This window comes from Cataglyphis hispanica, chromosome 18, assembly GCF_021464435.1.
Source record: "Cataglyphis hispanica isolate Lineage 1 chromosome 18, ULB_Chis1_1.0, whole genome shotgun sequence".
Taxonomy (NCBI): domain Eukaryota; kingdom Metazoa; phylum Arthropoda; class Insecta; order Hymenoptera; family Formicidae; genus Cataglyphis; species Cataglyphis hispanica.
Window position 1 is genome coordinate 1,256,948 of NC_065971.1, and position 16,197 is coordinate 1,273,144.

The window sequence follows — 16,197 nt, forward strand, 5'->3', positions numbered from 1 at the left end:
AAAATATATTTTTTAAACTAATAGACTTTATATGTGATTTGATGCAATCATCGAAATTAATTTGAAAGAAAATATACAGAAGATATTTTAGTCTAAATTTATATTACAAAATATTAAATATTATAACAATTAATAAGTTAATTGTTGTAATGTATTTGCTTATCATTTTTCGCCGCATACTATTGTTAAGACACACCATCGTGTCTAAATGAGTTCGAGTCACTTTAAAATCCGAATATGTTCTGAGGCAAGAGTCAGAGCGAATACCGTTCATGTCGATCCCATTCATCGATATATTTCTTCTTATTGAATTAATGAATATAAAGTATCAAATAACATATTTTGAATAACATTGTTACTTGATTATAAGCTAATATAAAAAGACAATAGAGAGAGAAACAGAGATAACAGTTATACAATAATTAAGAAATATTAAATATATTTAATTGAGAAATATTTAATATATTTTTTTTTCCTTCAATAAAACCAAACGATCTTATCACATTCGGATCAATCTAATGTATGAAAGATTTCTGAATTATCAATATCCAAGAAAAGACATTTAAAGATATCATTATAAAAATCCGGATAATATTCGCATGCTCGTTGACAATCGGGCGTAAAATTTATTTCCAACAACTTGGGCTGCATTTCGGAGTCCCTCCATTCCAACATCAAGTCGGCGGCATACATAGCTCTGCTTTGCGGACTTTCAGCGATTCCTTTTGGTGGCGGTTGCGTGATTGCGGCTTCAAAAACTTGTCGTAAAACGAAAAGAATCTTTGGTTCAACGTAGGTTTTCCATGGATAATCGGGGTACTGATTTTCCCATTCCACAATGAAATCACCGCATTTTAAATGAAAGAGCGCTTTTTCCTCAGTATAATTCATGACAGTGAAATGTTGCTCGTATATATCAAAATTGTTCAACGCGAACGGTAGATTTGCGAAACGCAGGAAAAAATTCGCATAAGCGTACGCTCGCAGTGGTTTGACTGATTTGAGCAATACAACATATCTTATGTCAAATTTCACTTGGTTGATATCTGGCCTGTTATATAAAACTGGTCGCGCAATATATTTCTGTGCGATTTTAGGTCCTGTGCAAGGTAATCTCATAATGTGATAAAGATTGTTAGTAATATGAGTATCCAAACCTCTTGCCAGATTCCACGGTTTACAAATCCAATGATTATCCAAATCCTTATTTGCTCGTTGTGTAAAATAAGCAACAAACTGCACCAATTCTGTGCTCAAGTTATATGTTGTCGGTAACCATATTGGATAAGTTTCGAGAGTATCTGGATCATACGATTTATCTGTCGCCTTTCTTCTACATACAATCGACAAGAGATCCTTTATTGTCAAAATGTTTTCATATGGAAATTGGTTTATAAAAACGTGAGGCGAAGAAAGACTCAATTCTTTATATGTTTTGTAGTGAGACATAAGCCATAATATGTCCGCTTCTTCTTCATCATCAGTAATTTCAAATGCTGGATCTGTCAAATAATTAATAACATTATCATAATGTGAAAAAACCTTTAATTTTTTACTAGTATCGGCCTTTAGTTTATCCGTCACTTCTGGTAAGCTTTCATGAACATGACCTGTTGAAAAATAATTTACATCTGGCTCAATCTGTTCAAAATTTTCATTCTCAAAGGTACTGTCGACCCAAGGCAGTAATAATGCACGTCTCTTTTGAGGATTTTTTGTCTGACCTTCTACAAAATCTCTTGTAACTTCATCACCTACATCAACATCTTTTATAGGAAACAGAAGTGTATAAATTACATTTTCTGGCAGATATAGAAAAGGCACTGCTCTAAAATTTGGTTCATTGCTGTGATTTATTGCTGATCCAACTTCATCCATAATATACCATATTGGCATTCTGTCCTCTATTGCTCCATAATTTACTGAATATGACTGATTATATCGCCACATTTCTCTCAAAACATTTTCAATTTTTTCCTGTTTTTCAGCTTCAATATCTAGGCCCATTAACAAGCACATACGATCAAGCAGATTGGGTACTTGGATTAAATTTTGTCGAGCATTACCAATATCATAGGTCCATGCATGATCAATCAGATAAATGTTATTCGAATCTTGAACAGAAATACCATTTTCTGCAGATACAATTAATTTCCAAATTGGCTCTGTAGCATGTCGTTCTTCATTCTCATATTCCACCTTTGCCAATTGGAAGACAAGACCACTGTCAAAAATTTGATTCGTTAACTTATTGCACAGACTTTCCCAGAATAATTGTGGAATATCATAAGATTGAAGTTGAGGCTTGTGTGTTCGAAGAAATATATTAAATAAATTTGTACTATTATGTACATCCATTATGTAAAATTAGATGAGTAAACCTAGAGAGAGAGCAAACAAATATTTAACGATTATTTAGTCAGTAAAAAATAACAAAGTTTGTATATATTATTAAAAAACAATCGCTTACATATAATGTAGTTTAAAAAGTTTTCTAAAATTGATGCACATGTGATAAAGAATTTATTGACAGAAAATCAATTAAAATAACAATATGATACAAAAAAAAACATTTGGAATAAATTGTGTCTACTTATATTTTACTGAGAGAACCTTTTTTCTTATATGAAATAAAAATGAAGCAAAATTCTTGTTTTCTTCGATAAATACATTCGTCCAAAATCAAATCATAATAGGTTAACATAAGTTTGGTTTATGATTAGTTGATTTCACTCGCGCATATGTATTGTATCTAGGGTAACCAGCATGGTTGACCAATCAGATTCTGAGTCTAATCGAGATCTATTTAGACGATGCACATCTAGATATTCGTACATCCATGACTATTAATCCAAGCAATACTTCAGACATCAGATAGTAGAGTGGAGTATCTACTTTGTGTGACCATATGGTAGCATACCCTCGTACGTAATGTGCATACTGCAGTGTCAATTGATATATTGAAGCATATATTGAAATAAATACATTATGGAATTCAATAATTTTCAAAATATCGTGAATATCAAATACACTCGGAAATATGATAAAAATATCGAATATGGAACAGCTGGCTTTAGAACAAAGTAAAATAAATTCATTTCTCTCATTGACACTTGTTGATTCTTTTAATTGAAAATATTGCATGAAAATAATTTTTTGCAGCATAATGTACAGTGATATATAATCTTATTTAAAGTAATCCTAAAATATGTATTAATTTTAGGTCGGATATCCTGGAACATGTTTTATATAGAATGGGTCTTTTAGCAGTTTTAAGATCAAAAGCAAAAAGAGGTGAGGAGAGTGTATAAAATTAAAATTTAAAATATTTTACTCTATTTTCTTTAATGATTAAACTTTTTACAGCTGCCATAGGTTTAATGATTACAGCAAGTCATAACTTGGAGCCTGATAATGGTACCAAGCTCATTGATCCTGCTGGTGAAATGCTTGAAGCATCTTGGGAAACTATAGCTACAAATTTAGCTAATGTACAAGATAATGATTTGATATCAACATTAACACAAATATCTACAAAAGAAAATATAGACTTATCAGCACCAGCCATGGTGATAACAGGAAGAGATACTCGTAAAAGCAGTCCTGTCCTATTAAATGCTGCACTAGCAGGAATTAGAGCTTTGAATGGTAATATTACAGATTTAGGATTGGTCACAACTCCACAACTACATTATGTTGTAGTATGCACAAATACAAATGGTGCTTATGGCGATCCTACACTGCAAGGATATTATTTGAAACTCACAACAGTATTCAAAAACATAAGAGGTGCTGAGAAAAATAATAAAAAGTACAAAAGTGTATTACAACTAGATGCTGCAAATGGTGTCGGTGCTATTGCGGTGAAAGAATTTCAAAGATACTTAGAAGGTACGCTGGATATTAATCTATTTAACAATGGAAATGGAGGTTTGAATCACATGTGTGGCGCAGATTATGTCAAAGTACAACAAACCATGCCTTTAAATGTTCCTTCTGAAACAAATGTCAGATGCGTCAGTATAGATGGGGATGCCGATAGAGTGGTGTACTTTTATATGGACGAGAATAATAAATTTCATCTTTTGGATGGAGATCGAATAGCGACGCTAGTAGCAGCTTATTTCAAGGAACTATTAATGACTAGTGGTTTATCTTTACAATTGGGCTTAGTGCAAACCGCATATGCCAATGGTGGTTCAACTGATTACATTTCGAATGTATTAGAAGTACCAGTTGCGTGCGTGCCAACTGGTGTAAAGCATTTACATAAGAAAGCATTGGAATTCGATATTGGAGTCTATTTCGAAGCAAATGGACACGGAACCGTAATCTTCAAAGATACTGCTAAAGAAATTATTAAGAACCATGCTAAGAATGAAAAACTGTCGGAAATACAAAAAGCGGCTACCGCAAAGCTGGAAAACGTAATTGACTTGATAAATGAAACGGTCGGCGATGCATTGAGTGATATGCTTTTAGTTGAAACTATATTACACACCAAAGGCTGGGACATTATCGATTGGGAAAGGAGTTACAATGATTTACCAAATAAGCAACTTAAAGTCAGTGTGAGAGATAGAAATATTATAACAACAACAAATGCGGAAAGACATTGCTTGACGCCCGTTGGTTTGCAAGAAGAAATTGATAAAATTGTCTCCAAATATTCAAGAGGTCGATCTTTCGTTAGGTACAATAACTTTTTATTATACAAAGCCTTATTCAAATATCTGCAAAGTATCGCCTATTACTTGTCCAAAAATTTATCTAAAAAAAATCGATACAATCGAAAAAGCTAAGTGTACTGAAGTGTCATAACTAATGTTTTGATCATTTTTTTCAGGCCTTCTGGAACTGAAGATATCGTGCGAGTTTATGCGGAATGTGAAAATTCATCAGATGTTTGTAAATTAGCTACAGAAGTGGCCTTACTCGTGTACAGATTAGCAGGCGGTGTTGGACCTGAACCCAATCTATCGTGATTAAATTCAGAGTCATCATAACTACATTCATTATACAAAAGCCATAATTTGTTTGAAATATTCTGCTGGATTCTAAGTTCTATTTGTGTATTGTATTTAAACTGCATAGAATATTGTAAAACGATATTTAAACAAATTTCACAGATGTACTAAAGAAGTAACCGATTATTTAATCATTGAAAAACTTTTCACATTATTTTATTCCGTCATAATTTGTGATCAGAATATGTATTGTATTAAATTGATTATGTTGCAATAAGAGATACAAATTTCTATTGACGTTTTTCACTGATCTATTTTAGTCTAATTTTACGCAAGATAATATATATGCTCTAATATAGTTATATAGTCTACTATAATTATATATACTGTAATATACTATAGTTATATGTCTATTTAGATATTTTTGCATTTTAATAAAAATCATTAGGCAAACTTCAATTTCTTAATTTTTCTTTGTTTTATATATATATATATATACACACTCCACAATGAGAATATTCTGTCAATATCTTCTTGTTAGCAAGAATATTTTGAATTAACAAGCTAATATAATGCGAACATGCTTAAGAAATATTAAAATTTTTATCGTACTTGAGAACTCTTGGGATTAGAACAAAAAAAAGCATATTGTTAAAATTTTATCTCTTAAAAAAGAATCTCACATTAAATGTGAATTTATCAATAGCAGTTACTGTAACAATGCTTTATACATGAAAGTAATGCATATAATCGATAGTAGTTTCATATTTCACTGCTGCATGTGTGTATACTTTCTTACTTCTCGTTATATAAGCGGCCACGCTTTATTATCCATCTTCATATATAAATCTCCTTCCTTGGACATGTAAACGAGTTCACTGAATGCTTCTGAGTTATTAGTAGTTCCTATTGAGTTCATCTCAATGTCCATTGGTCTCTCCTCATCCCGTTTGTAATCTATTAAAAAAGTTATTATGTAGAATATATATAAGGTATCCTACTAATTGTAGGCTTAATATAACATATTTAAACTAGCTTATGACTTATTGCTATAAACGCCAGTTAAAGAGTCAATTCTCGTAGAAATTGTTTTAATTATATTGATATAACTGTCGTATGTTACTTCATTTTAAAAATTAATATTTTAGAATTTGTAAAACGGATCTTAAATATAATGTCAAATAAAAATTAGTATTTTTTTATATTGACAAATATATCGTAAAATGAGAAAGTGCACTTGTTAAAAATATAAATTCTGTAGGTGAGATGTAATGCCCAAATATCAATTGAATAGTTAATAGGAGCATTGTACAGGTCGACAATATTTCAGAAAATTTTTTCTGTGACATTTTATCAACATTAAAATATGAACTGTTCCGAAGATATAACAGCGTATCTTACAATGGCGCTTAGTTTCATCGCGAAAGGATGTGTTGAGCAGAATTTTTAAGAATTTATTCTATGGAAAGTTTCGGTGGCGGTAGGATATTTAGACGAACGATTCGCAAATTGCGGCGATAATATTAGCGAAAAAAACACTATTCATTTTGTTTCCAATTCACGCATCGCATTCATTTACCTTTTGCGTTCTAATTCCATCTCATAAGATACTTATAAATGCATCGATATAGAAAATGTAATAAAATTTATTTAATCATATTGCACAAGATACAATTTTTATTTTATGTATAAAGTTAATCTATTTCACATATGCTAAAGATTAAAAAGATTGAAACTTTTAGATTTTTTAAATCTTTTCTTATTGCGCGTATCAGAACAGTTTAATATAATTTAACATTACATAGAACAAAATCAATTGTTTAAATCAATATAGTGATATTAATTTTGTAAAATAGTTTAAGAATTAATAAAATTGTATATATATGTGTATATATATACATATATATATATTACAAGAATATCGTTTGTGAAAGAGCAAAAATATAAATAAAAAAATCTAAGAATATAGTGCATACATCGGAAAGTTCATTACATTCGATATTACGTGATTAAATCCTTATAAGATTAAATAAAAGAAAATAAAAGTGAAACATTTAGGCAAATAATTCAGACAATTTGATAACTGTCTTAATGAGACTGGATAAATATCTCGATAATCAAAAATTAATTAGAGTTTTAATGAGAGCTATTTTGCGAGTCTATATAGCAGAGACGGAATTAGAATCGACGTATTTCTATCGCAATGCATAACACTGAAATTATTACAAAAAAGCGGCCGCTTTCTTTATACGCGTTTCGGTAATCGATGTACTTGTTTCTTTTCTCGTTTAACAGTTTGACGTTTTTTTTTTTTGTTCGACCGAACATTCTCCATTCGCACTTATAGAACATTGATATAGCAGGCCCGAGGGCGCTTAGTTTTCTCAACAGATAAAGTATTATAATGGTCGCACGCGTTGAACATACCTTCTTCTTGGTCAAATTCAAAGCACGCCAGCTTTGAGCGCAAACGCAATTTGTGGCGCATTATCCATATATCGCAGGTTGGTTTATTCGCCGATTGGGTCGCATCTACAGGTAGCCACGCATAGCGAGTAATCGTCGTAATCGGTTTCTTCAATAATCGCAGATCAACAAGCCGCCCCAAGGTAACGTATGGCAACGCGTTCACCGCACGCGTTCACAAATCAGCGTTTCAGTACAGTACCTAACTAAGTAAACTGCACCAGCTGGAGATTGACGTTTTGCATTGTTATCGAGTTTTTTTTAGATCTTCCTATATCTATCTCTTTTCAATACTTGTTACGTTTTGGAATATTATTATTAAGTAGATTTGTATACTGTTTCATTATCATACATTATCATATACTGTATCATCATAAGATACGTTTATATAATAATATATAATTTTCAACTTCACATATATTTTATATTAGATTATTATAAAATTAATTATCCTAAAAATAATTTAAGATTACAATGCACAACATCGTCGAATTAAGAATTAACATTGAGTAACATAGTTAAACGCACGCTGATTATTACTAATTGATTTCTTCTCGTTCCTGCGAATGGTGCAAGTAGATATGTCAGATGAACAACTAGTATTCTATCTATATTGTTGCTATAACTTGATGATATCTCTCTCCAAACTAAACCAGCTTTTTGAATAATATTATGAAAATTAAATTCTTGACATTTATATAAATAATAAAAATCGTGCAACAATAAAAGAAAAATAAAGGCAAAATGACAAATATTTTTTTCTCAAGACAAATTGAAAATAGATGTTATTGATAAAATTATATTTTTTTATACTGTAACAATTAACAACTATTTAAATTTAATAACAATTTTTTTAACGCATAAGTAACAGTTTTATTACGCACAAAATGACTGAAAGAAGAAATAAATTATATCATATTATTAAAGATTTTAAATAAAGATTACTTACATTCATTTGCACTTTATTTTTTTTATATAAAGATACATTAAATGTATGATAACTGTTATATATGTAAGTTTTTCTGCTTTTTATGAATGAACATTTGAAATATTATATTTGTGTTCTTTTAAGTGTTAAAAAAAGATTGTACAGCATCATTATCAATTGTATAAGTCACCTTTTGTAGAGAATCAAAGCTTTTAAGTGTAGTAAAATTATCTATGCTACAATGTGGGCATTCAAAAAATTAAGTTAAGGGAAATATTCAACCCACATTAGATAACACATTGAATTTTATTTATTCATAGAAAAAGACAATAAGAAAAAAAAAAAAACAATCTACATGAATAATATGCTGAAAATTCTTTTCAAACACACAATAGACTAACATAAGAGATATATAAATTTTATTATTATTAATTAATAATAAATTTTTCAATTTCGACCAAATTTATATCATCTACTGATAAGTAGATTATCCTTACCACATCTTATGATAGAATTAAACATTACAAGTTAGATATAAGTTTTTCATTATAATCATATGGACTCAATGTCGAACGCAGAGGGCAGTTCCTAGATAATCGAGTCCATAAGCGAATGATCGCTGCTTTAAAGGCGATGATTTTTTTATGATTTTTTTTTTTTATACAGTTGCCTTTCGCATGCGCTAGCATGTTTGCTTTAGTATACTTTTAGTACCTCGGTGGCATCGCGTCTGCCGGACCTGGGAAGCTAAAAGGTCAGAAAATGAAAAATCGCAAAATTAATCACGTGATCGCCTTGCTGGACAAGGAGAAAGTATAAGATGTAACACTGACATGCACGAATCAGCGCGGACCGCATCCAAATGCGAATTTGAATGCGTAACTGACGGCGGTATGGGTTCTGATATGGTGTTAAGGAAATATTGAGTTTTTTTTTCCACGTCGCAGCGCATATAACGCACATTTGCTGAGAGATAATACAGTTACCAGATCTGGATAAGATATCTATCTTTCATTTTACATGTTACTTATTATTGAATTTGTACACTTATATGTGTATTATTATAAAATTTATTTAAGTGATATTTTTTATAAGAAAAGTCAAACCTTCATTCATAAATTGTCAAATATAAATTCTTTAAATATATATAAATTATTAATATGTGCCAATTCGATATATTATTATACAAGAAAGTAACATATATGAAATATAAGATGTAAAGAGATTAATCATCGTTTTAATTAAATATAGAAAAATATGTATTTGTAAAGAGATTTTCGATTTAATCACAGAATAAAGTAAAGCTCACACCCAGTTCTGATTAACTGCCATACATGTAAGAAGCTAATTAATCGGTACGCCGCAATCAGTTGTCTCTCGGCACTGTCGCAAGTGCATTTAGAAACTGGATTTATTTACGTAGAAAGCAGAAGAGTTTCAAATCGTCGAAAAACTTTTGTCGGATGTTTGATCGTAGTTCATGAGCGCAACGCAACGCTTTGTTGTTTTTCGGAGAATAATTTGAATTGTAGAAAAAGTGTTTCAGATTATGGCAAAAGGCAAGGGAAGTAAAATGCGAAGGATGTGCATTTGTAATTTCGCAGGCTGTAAGTTTTGCGTGGTGCACAAATGTATATCGTGATAGTCGGTTTATATCCGCGACGCGAGTTAGAAAATTTGCGGAAAGATTTCGTCTTTCGAGATATTTCCGCGGATCATAAAAATTTTCGCGAAACATATTACGCGCTGTGAAAACACGTCACAAAAATCAGTCATCCGGGAAATATATTTTCGTGTTTGTAAAAGAAATTTCCAGCTTTTCTTCGATGGCATCTCGCCATAGCCGGAATTGCCGCAGGATGATCGCTTGGCGCATCTTGGATAGACGTTGAGATCAAGAACTTTCATCGTGGAGTACGTAAAAGAAGAGAGGCGATATATCACGTATATATGTAAAATGAAATATGTGGCAACAAGTCCTCAAATTGATAAATCATAATCTTTAGGATACATATGATAAGAAATTAGTTTAATTTGTAGGAAATTTTATAAAATTTATCCATCAGAATCGGTATTTTTCTCAAATATATAATTTTTTAAATAATTTCTTTTATCATTTCACAAGAGTTATCAATATTTGATTTAAATATTTCAATCAAAGCATATTATCATAATTAAAATAAGTTTAGAAAATTTTGTACAAATATATAAAAATTATAAATATGTACTATAGTGTATGCATATTATTATAAATAACCATTAAAATTTGTAGCGTCTTAATCGATAGTAATTTTCAGCCTCTGTTCTCTTTTACACTCATATGATAAAAAACGTCGGCTCCTTGTACACGTGTACCGATAGATGCAATGATTTGTTTATAATAGCATGTACACGGTAAAGGTATATTTCCGTATATGTGTCCGAATGTCGCGCTAAGTGTCACACCTTATACTTTTACAGAAATATTTAACCTGTGTCGATTCGCATAGAAATTGCATATGTGTTACACATAATCGAGATAAGAACGAGAGGCATATGTAACGCAAAGAGTGGATACGCTTAGATTGATAAGCATACGCATATAATTCCCTTCGCTTTCAACGTCAACGTGTTTTAGTATGTTACTTTCATAGTCGCAGCTTTGATGAAATATATGAAAGAGATAATTTAATAAAGTGCAACTTACCGTCCGCCACCACGTGGAGGACCATATGCATCTGGTCTGTCATATCCCTCGGCATAACTGCAACATGACAAAGCACATATTAGCCATATGTGGAAAGTAAACATTTTTTTTTATCAATTCGCCGTGCTTTGCTACTTACCCGCCAGCTACTGGTGGATATCCACCACTGGGTACGGCACTGCCAGGTCTTCTACTAAACATATCAGCTTGTGGTCCTGGACCAGTGCTGTAACTAGGTGCTCCAGTGCTGTAGCTAGGTCCAGTACTCATGGGCCTGTTAAATGGAGGTATATCATTACCAGAAGGACCATCCCTCCTTTCGTAGGCCATTGTAGTTCCCTGACTTACCCCCCCAGGCCCACCCATCATATCCCCTGGCCCGCCCGGATAACCCCTGTTGTACATAATTTAATTTTGTTAACTTATTTTTACTCTATCCTAGGCGACATTTAAGATATTACTACACTGCTACATAAGCATTGCTGCAATATATCATTTAATGCAATATATCGCTTTGGTTAGAATAAAAATAAAGCCTAATCGCACTTTAAGAAAATTTGTAAAATCCGATGATGAACTATACAATTTTTTTTTTATAAATTGTCATTTTTCCAATTGTAAATGTATTCGCCATACCCATACCCATTACCCATATTTTTAGCAAACTTAATGTCTACATTAAAAATCCAAGTCAATTTGAATAAAAAAAAATTTTCTTACACATATATAATAAAGCTGTTGTAATAAAAAAATAAAATCATACAATGCACTTTAGATGATTTCAATAATTATAAAATTATAAATTAATGCAATTTTTTAGATATCGAAAATGTGTTTCATAATAATAGAAGATGCCAATATATATTGATAAATATTAGGTGATATACATCACTGCATTAAGTTAATTGTAAATTTAATTAAGTCTCATATTTGGGCAAATATTTCAGCAAAAAGCATGAATAAAATTATAATTAATCAATTTCCAATTATACATTTAAGATTTAATTAAAATGTTTTATATTTTATAATTGTAAAATATTTCATTAAAATAATATCTCAAACCAAAGTAAGTTTTAAGCATTTAATACTTGACGTGAAATATATAAATGATGAGCTTCATAACACAGAAAGATATATCAACATTTATAGATAACTATTTAACTATATTTAGAGATACAATTTAGCTTGAGAAACAATTTAATACAAGAATAAAAATTTGAGATTCAAAATATTTTAAAAATTAGGAAAAAAAAAAAAAATCAAATTATAGAAACTACATTACCAGTGACTTTCATCATATCCCACATCCGTGTACCCAGTTCCATATCCAGTAGTGGCAACAGCACCACCACCGTTTCTCATTGGTCCAGTCGCACTTCGATCATAATCATTTCTAGCTGTATAATCGACCGTGCGACTGGCACCAAAATTATCGGTACGACCATAATCTACTGGACCAGGTGCACCACGATTGAAATCTCCGGCCATACCACCACCAACTACTGTAAACAATGTAAGTGATTAAGATTTTGAATTAAATTGATATTTCACGGTTGTTTCACTTGGAAAGTTTGTGCGTCTCTTTGGTCTCATGTATTTCATGAGATTTTTACCAACAAAAATAAAAGGTTCAATAGATGAATATGCAGATTCTCACATACTTTCAAAGTTGCACAAACATTATTTACCACTGTGCTTACCATAATCTGTTCTAGCACCGAAGTCAGCGCGACCGTAATCAGCCGTTCGTCCATAATCCGCCGCACCAGTCGGTCCGTATCCTCCCACAGCACCAGCAGCTGGTCCATATCCACCACCCATTCCCGGCGCCGTCGAGGTGTAACCCATCGCTGCGCCACCCACGTTCTGACCGTAAGCCCCGCGGTCAGCATAGCCGGTACCAAAGTCCGCCCCACGGCCGCTAAAGTCGCCAGCTCCACGATTGTAATCGGTGTACCCGGTTGCGACGCCACCTGCAGCAGATCCATCGTAACCAACGAGTTGGATCGGAAGAACTGCAAAGCACGTCGAGATATCAAATTGATTTTTAAATGTACATAGTCAAAGTTATACTCTCATTTCATTCCAACATACTATTTTCTCAATGCGCTCTGCAATATAGAATATTATCATCATTCGCAGAAATTCATAAATCAATTTAATGAAGCATATCCTACTTTGACACTTATCGATATGGGGAAGATAGAAAAGAAGTAATAGAAACGATAGAAATAAATAAAAAATATGTTACAATATGTAAATGTGACACACATATGTACATGGGGCATATATACTTGAGGAAAATTAAATGAGAAAATAGTCTTGTCGGAATTTACGAATAACAATGTGTAAAATATACCAACCTCTTCTATCATTGTATGGTCCAGGACGAGCGTCTCTACCACCGTCTCGTCCTCCCCTACCACCTCTCATTGGTCCACCTCTTCGGTCATCTCGGCGTCCTCCTCCACCTCCACGTGACTTCCCGGTTGACTGTTCCACGTTGATCGTCGCTCCTTTGAAGTTGGAATTATGAAGTGCTTTAATTGCCGCAGCTGCATCCTCTTCCCGTGCCATGTGGACGAAACCATATCGATTCATGACATCACATTCTGTCACCTCACCAAAGCGCAAGAATAATTGTCGCAATTCATCGTTGCGACAATTTTCTGGCAATCGGCCCACAAATATTTTTGTTTTCCGCTACAACACATGAAGAAATGATCATTCTTTTTATATTTAATGGTAATGAGATTAGATGTACTTATAATATTGTTTTAGAACCTTTTTAGATCTATAATTTGCAACAAAATTTTCAAGCAATCAGAATTCTATTGATGATTCTGTACATGTCACATGTTTTAATGTATATATTCTAAATATATTATAAATAAAATATTACAACAAAAGTACAATCTTGATAGAGAAGTGTAATTTAATAATAATTGTATCTCAAAATCGACCATACATCTGTTGCAAAAAGTATGGTGTCTGTTTGAGATTTATTATTGCTCAGTTGTCTTCCAACATTTTACAAAATATATGCAATTATAATAATGTAAAACTATACTGAGCATTATATCAATGTAACTAATAATTTAAGATATTATGCTGTAAAATAAAAAAAATCTTAATCTTAATCTCTTTTAATTTTAATTTCTTTATAATAAATAGCATATATTCTTTATAACATAGCAATTAATTAATTAAAAGTATAAATAATATTTGTATAATCTTACCGGCTGGTTAGATGAAACCATCTTCTGAAAACATAATTCATCAAGATTACTATTTCATAAAAACAGGTAGTAAATAATTTCTGCATTTTAATTTCTATTCAACAAATTCATTTCAATTATCTTTCATGAATAGGTTCACTGAATAAGTTTCTCATGATTTGCAATAATGAACTTTGGAATAACTTAACTAACTTGGAACTTAGAATGAAAGAATTATCCAATATAATTTATATTTTATTAAAAAAGATAAATATTTTTTATAATATCTATCTCAATATTATATTTGTGCGCTCTAAATTAAGCTGCCTATTATATTTTTATACTACATAACAATAGCTGTTCTATCAATAATTAGCATTGTCCATGTAAAAATAAGTATCACCAAAGAACATCATTAATAGCGTTTTTTGAGTGATGCAGGTTTGATCTCTCTGAGAACGATTAAATTCAATTTACTATGAACAAATGTTCGGCTGAAAACGGGTTTTGAATCTGATTAATATAAATAATTTCAAAATATTTCATTGATTAATCTAATAATTCAAGTACTTCTAAAAACTCAAGACGGAGTTTATGACGTCATTAATAATCGCTCTTAAAGCGATCAAACTTGCTTCATTCGAAAATGCTATAAAGATAGTTGCATTATCTTTCAATCTTAAAGCGCAAAAGATATGCATTATTGAACTAGGAAAAAGAGAGGGTTAGAGAATAATAACAAATAATAGGAGATGCACAGATGAAGGCTTTTTTAATGCTGCATCGATTTTATCATTAAATGCCGTAAATTGTGACCATTATCGGACGATTGATCTTTATCGAGAGAGGACCGGCGGACATATATTACACAATATCAGATCGCGACGTACACGTGACACAAAGGATCCCGTCTAAGAAAACACAATCGGTCCCGCTGATGGCTCTCCCAAAAATTTGTCGCGGTTGACAATACTACTTACGTGTAACTGCGCCGTTTTGGCGAAATAAATCGAAAACAAAGGAGAGGAAAAAAAAGTAACGATTCTTGCGACGAAGAAAAGAGAGATGCGAAATGGCGGTCAAAGTCGAGAGCCGCTCGGTATATTCTTGTACAAAAAAAGAGAACGCGAAATGAACGGATAGCCAACGGAAGTACTGCCAACCGTTGTCTGTGAAAAAATTACCGATCCCGATTGCCCGCATTGTGTTATGACCTCGATCGTTCAATTTATTGATCCCCCTTGAGGCTTTCGCGCGAACGACGCGATGTAATCGTATACATATTAGTTTACCCAGAAGAAAGAGAAAGAGAGAGAGAGAGAGAGAGAGAGAGAGAGAGAGGGAAAATTTACAGAAATGTTCAGTTTCGATTATGACGCGACGAAATCAATTTTATCCTTGAAAGAAAGATGGAATGAGGGATGGAATGACGGATGAAAGGGACAAAGGAAGGGGAAGAGAGAATTTACAGAAATGATATTACCGTTCCAGCCGTCGACGCCTCCGCAGTAGCGTGGTAACTGACAGCCGTGTCCATCGATAATGCGGAAAAAAGACAGAAAGGAACTGAAATAAATAGATCAATGCGCAGAAGCTATTATATACGCGATCGTTGTATCTCAGCTCACACTCTGAATGGCACAGTACAACGCTTCCCGTAACTTACGTTAAAAAAAATGGCTCGCACGTAGTACACGACGCCGTTGCTGTGTCTCGTTCGTTGTGCGGGAACAGTGCGGCCAACCGTGCGGCGCGTCTTGACCCCGCTATCTCTTTCTTCTCCACCCCTTCCACGTACTTTCTTCGTACCGCGCGAGGGCGACACCAGTCTCGACGAAATGTCTCTATAAAATTTCACCGCCGTATCGAGGATTATTTCGAGAATCTCAATATCGAAGTTCGATTCATTTGTTTCTCCACCATTGGTGCATC

The 16,197-nt window shown here is 32.4% G+C and overlaps 3 protein-coding genes across 14 annotated transcripts; 1 reads left to right on the forward strand and 2 right to left on the reverse strand.

Moving 5' to 3' along the window:
• Window positions 1–63: 63 nt before the first annotated feature.
• Window positions 64–9,069, reverse strand: LOC126856336 (tubulin--tyrosine ligase-like protein 12). 3 transcript variants are annotated; one of them, XM_050604750.1, is made up of 3 exons: window positions 7,395–9,069; window positions 5,767–5,924; window positions 64–2,381 (listed from the first exon to the last, which is right to left on the reverse strand). In XM_050604750.1, exon 3 carries the CDS (start codon window positions 2,356–2,358, stop codon window positions 511–513), a length of 1,848 nt encoding a protein of 615 aa, XP_050460707.1. In that variant the 5' UTR covers window positions 2,359–2,381; window positions 5,767–5,924; window positions 7,395–9,069; the 3' UTR covers window positions 64–510. The 3 variants fall into 3 exon arrangements, with proteins under 3 accessions (XP_050460707.1, XP_050460708.1, XP_050460705.1); XM_050604751.1 differs by lacking the exons at window positions 5,767–5,924; window positions 7,395–9,069 and adding an exon at window positions 2,614–2,688; XM_050604748.1 differs by lacking the exons at window positions 5,767–5,924; window positions 7,395–9,069 and adding an exon at window positions 2,471–2,666.
• LOC126856339 (phosphoacetylglucosamine mutase) lies at window positions 2,854–5,468 on the forward strand. 2 transcript variants are annotated; one of them, XM_050604756.1, is made up of 4 exons: window positions 2,854–2,924; window positions 3,224–3,294; window positions 3,367–4,693; window positions 4,847–5,468. In XM_050604756.1, exons 2-4 carry the CDS (start codon window positions 3,255–3,257, stop codon window positions 4,983–4,985), a joined length of 1,506 nt encoding a protein of 501 aa, XP_050460713.1. In that variant the 5' UTR covers window positions 2,854–2,924; window positions 3,224–3,254; the 3' UTR covers window positions 4,986–5,468. The 2 variants fall into 2 exon arrangements, with proteins under 2 accessions (XP_050460713.1, XP_050460712.1); XM_050604755.1 differs by having other exon boundaries at window positions 2,869–3,083.
• LOC126856340 (RNA-binding protein 4-like) lies at window positions 8,379–16,046 on the reverse strand. 9 transcript variants are annotated; one of them, XM_050604757.1, is made up of 9 exons: window positions 15,932–16,046; window positions 15,749–15,831; window positions 14,287–14,310; window positions 13,411–13,750; window positions 12,748–13,062; window positions 12,330–12,549; window positions 11,187–11,321; window positions 11,048–11,104; window positions 8,379–9,108 (listed from the first exon to the last, which is right to left on the reverse strand). In XM_050604757.1, exons 2-9 carry the CDS (start codon window positions 15,800–15,802, stop codon window positions 9,069–9,071), a joined length of 1,185 nt encoding a protein of 394 aa, XP_050460714.1. In that variant the 5' UTR covers window positions 15,803–15,831; window positions 15,932–16,046; the 3' UTR covers window positions 8,379–9,068. The 9 variants fall into 9 exon arrangements, with proteins under 9 accessions (XP_050460714.1, XP_050460716.1, XP_050460718.1 ...); XM_050604759.1 differs by having other exon boundaries at window positions 15,749–15,859; window positions 15,932–16,005; XM_050604761.1 differs by having other exon boundaries at window positions 14,287–14,307; window positions 15,932–15,993.
• Between the last annotated feature and the right edge of the window lie 151 nt (window positions 16,047–16,197).

Excerpts from the sequence above, each read along its gene's own strand:
- LOC126856339 (XM_050604755.1), top strand. The coding sequence starts at position 2,989 with ATGGAATTCAATAATTTTCAAAATATCGTGAATATCAAATACACTCGG. Across the intron at positions 3,084-3,223 it reads ACAGCTGGCTTTAGAACAAA|GTCGGATATCCTGGAACATG; the intron begins GTAAAATAAATT and ends TATTAATTTTAG. Across the intron at positions 4,694-4,846 it reads AGAGGTCGATCTTTCGTTAG|GCCTTCTGGAACTGAAGATA; the intron begins GTACAATAACTT and ends CATTTTTTTCAG.
- LOC126856340 (XM_050604757.1), bottom strand. The coding sequence starts at position 15,802 with ATGGACACGGCTGTCAGTTACCACGCTACTGCGGAGGCGTCGACGGCT. Across the intron at positions 13,751-14,286 it reads TGGTTTCATCTAACCAGCCG|CGGAAAACAAAAATATTTGT; the intron begins GTAAGATTATAC and ends CATGTGTTGTAG. Across the intron at positions 9,109-11,047 it reads CCTCCACGTGGTGGCGGACG|CTTCCCAGGTCCGGCAGACG; the intron begins GTAAGTTGCACT and ends CTGACCTTTTAG.
- LOC126856336 (XM_050604750.1), bottom strand. The coding sequence starts at position 2,358 with ATGGATGTACATAATAGTACAAATTTATTTAATATATTTCTTCGAACA.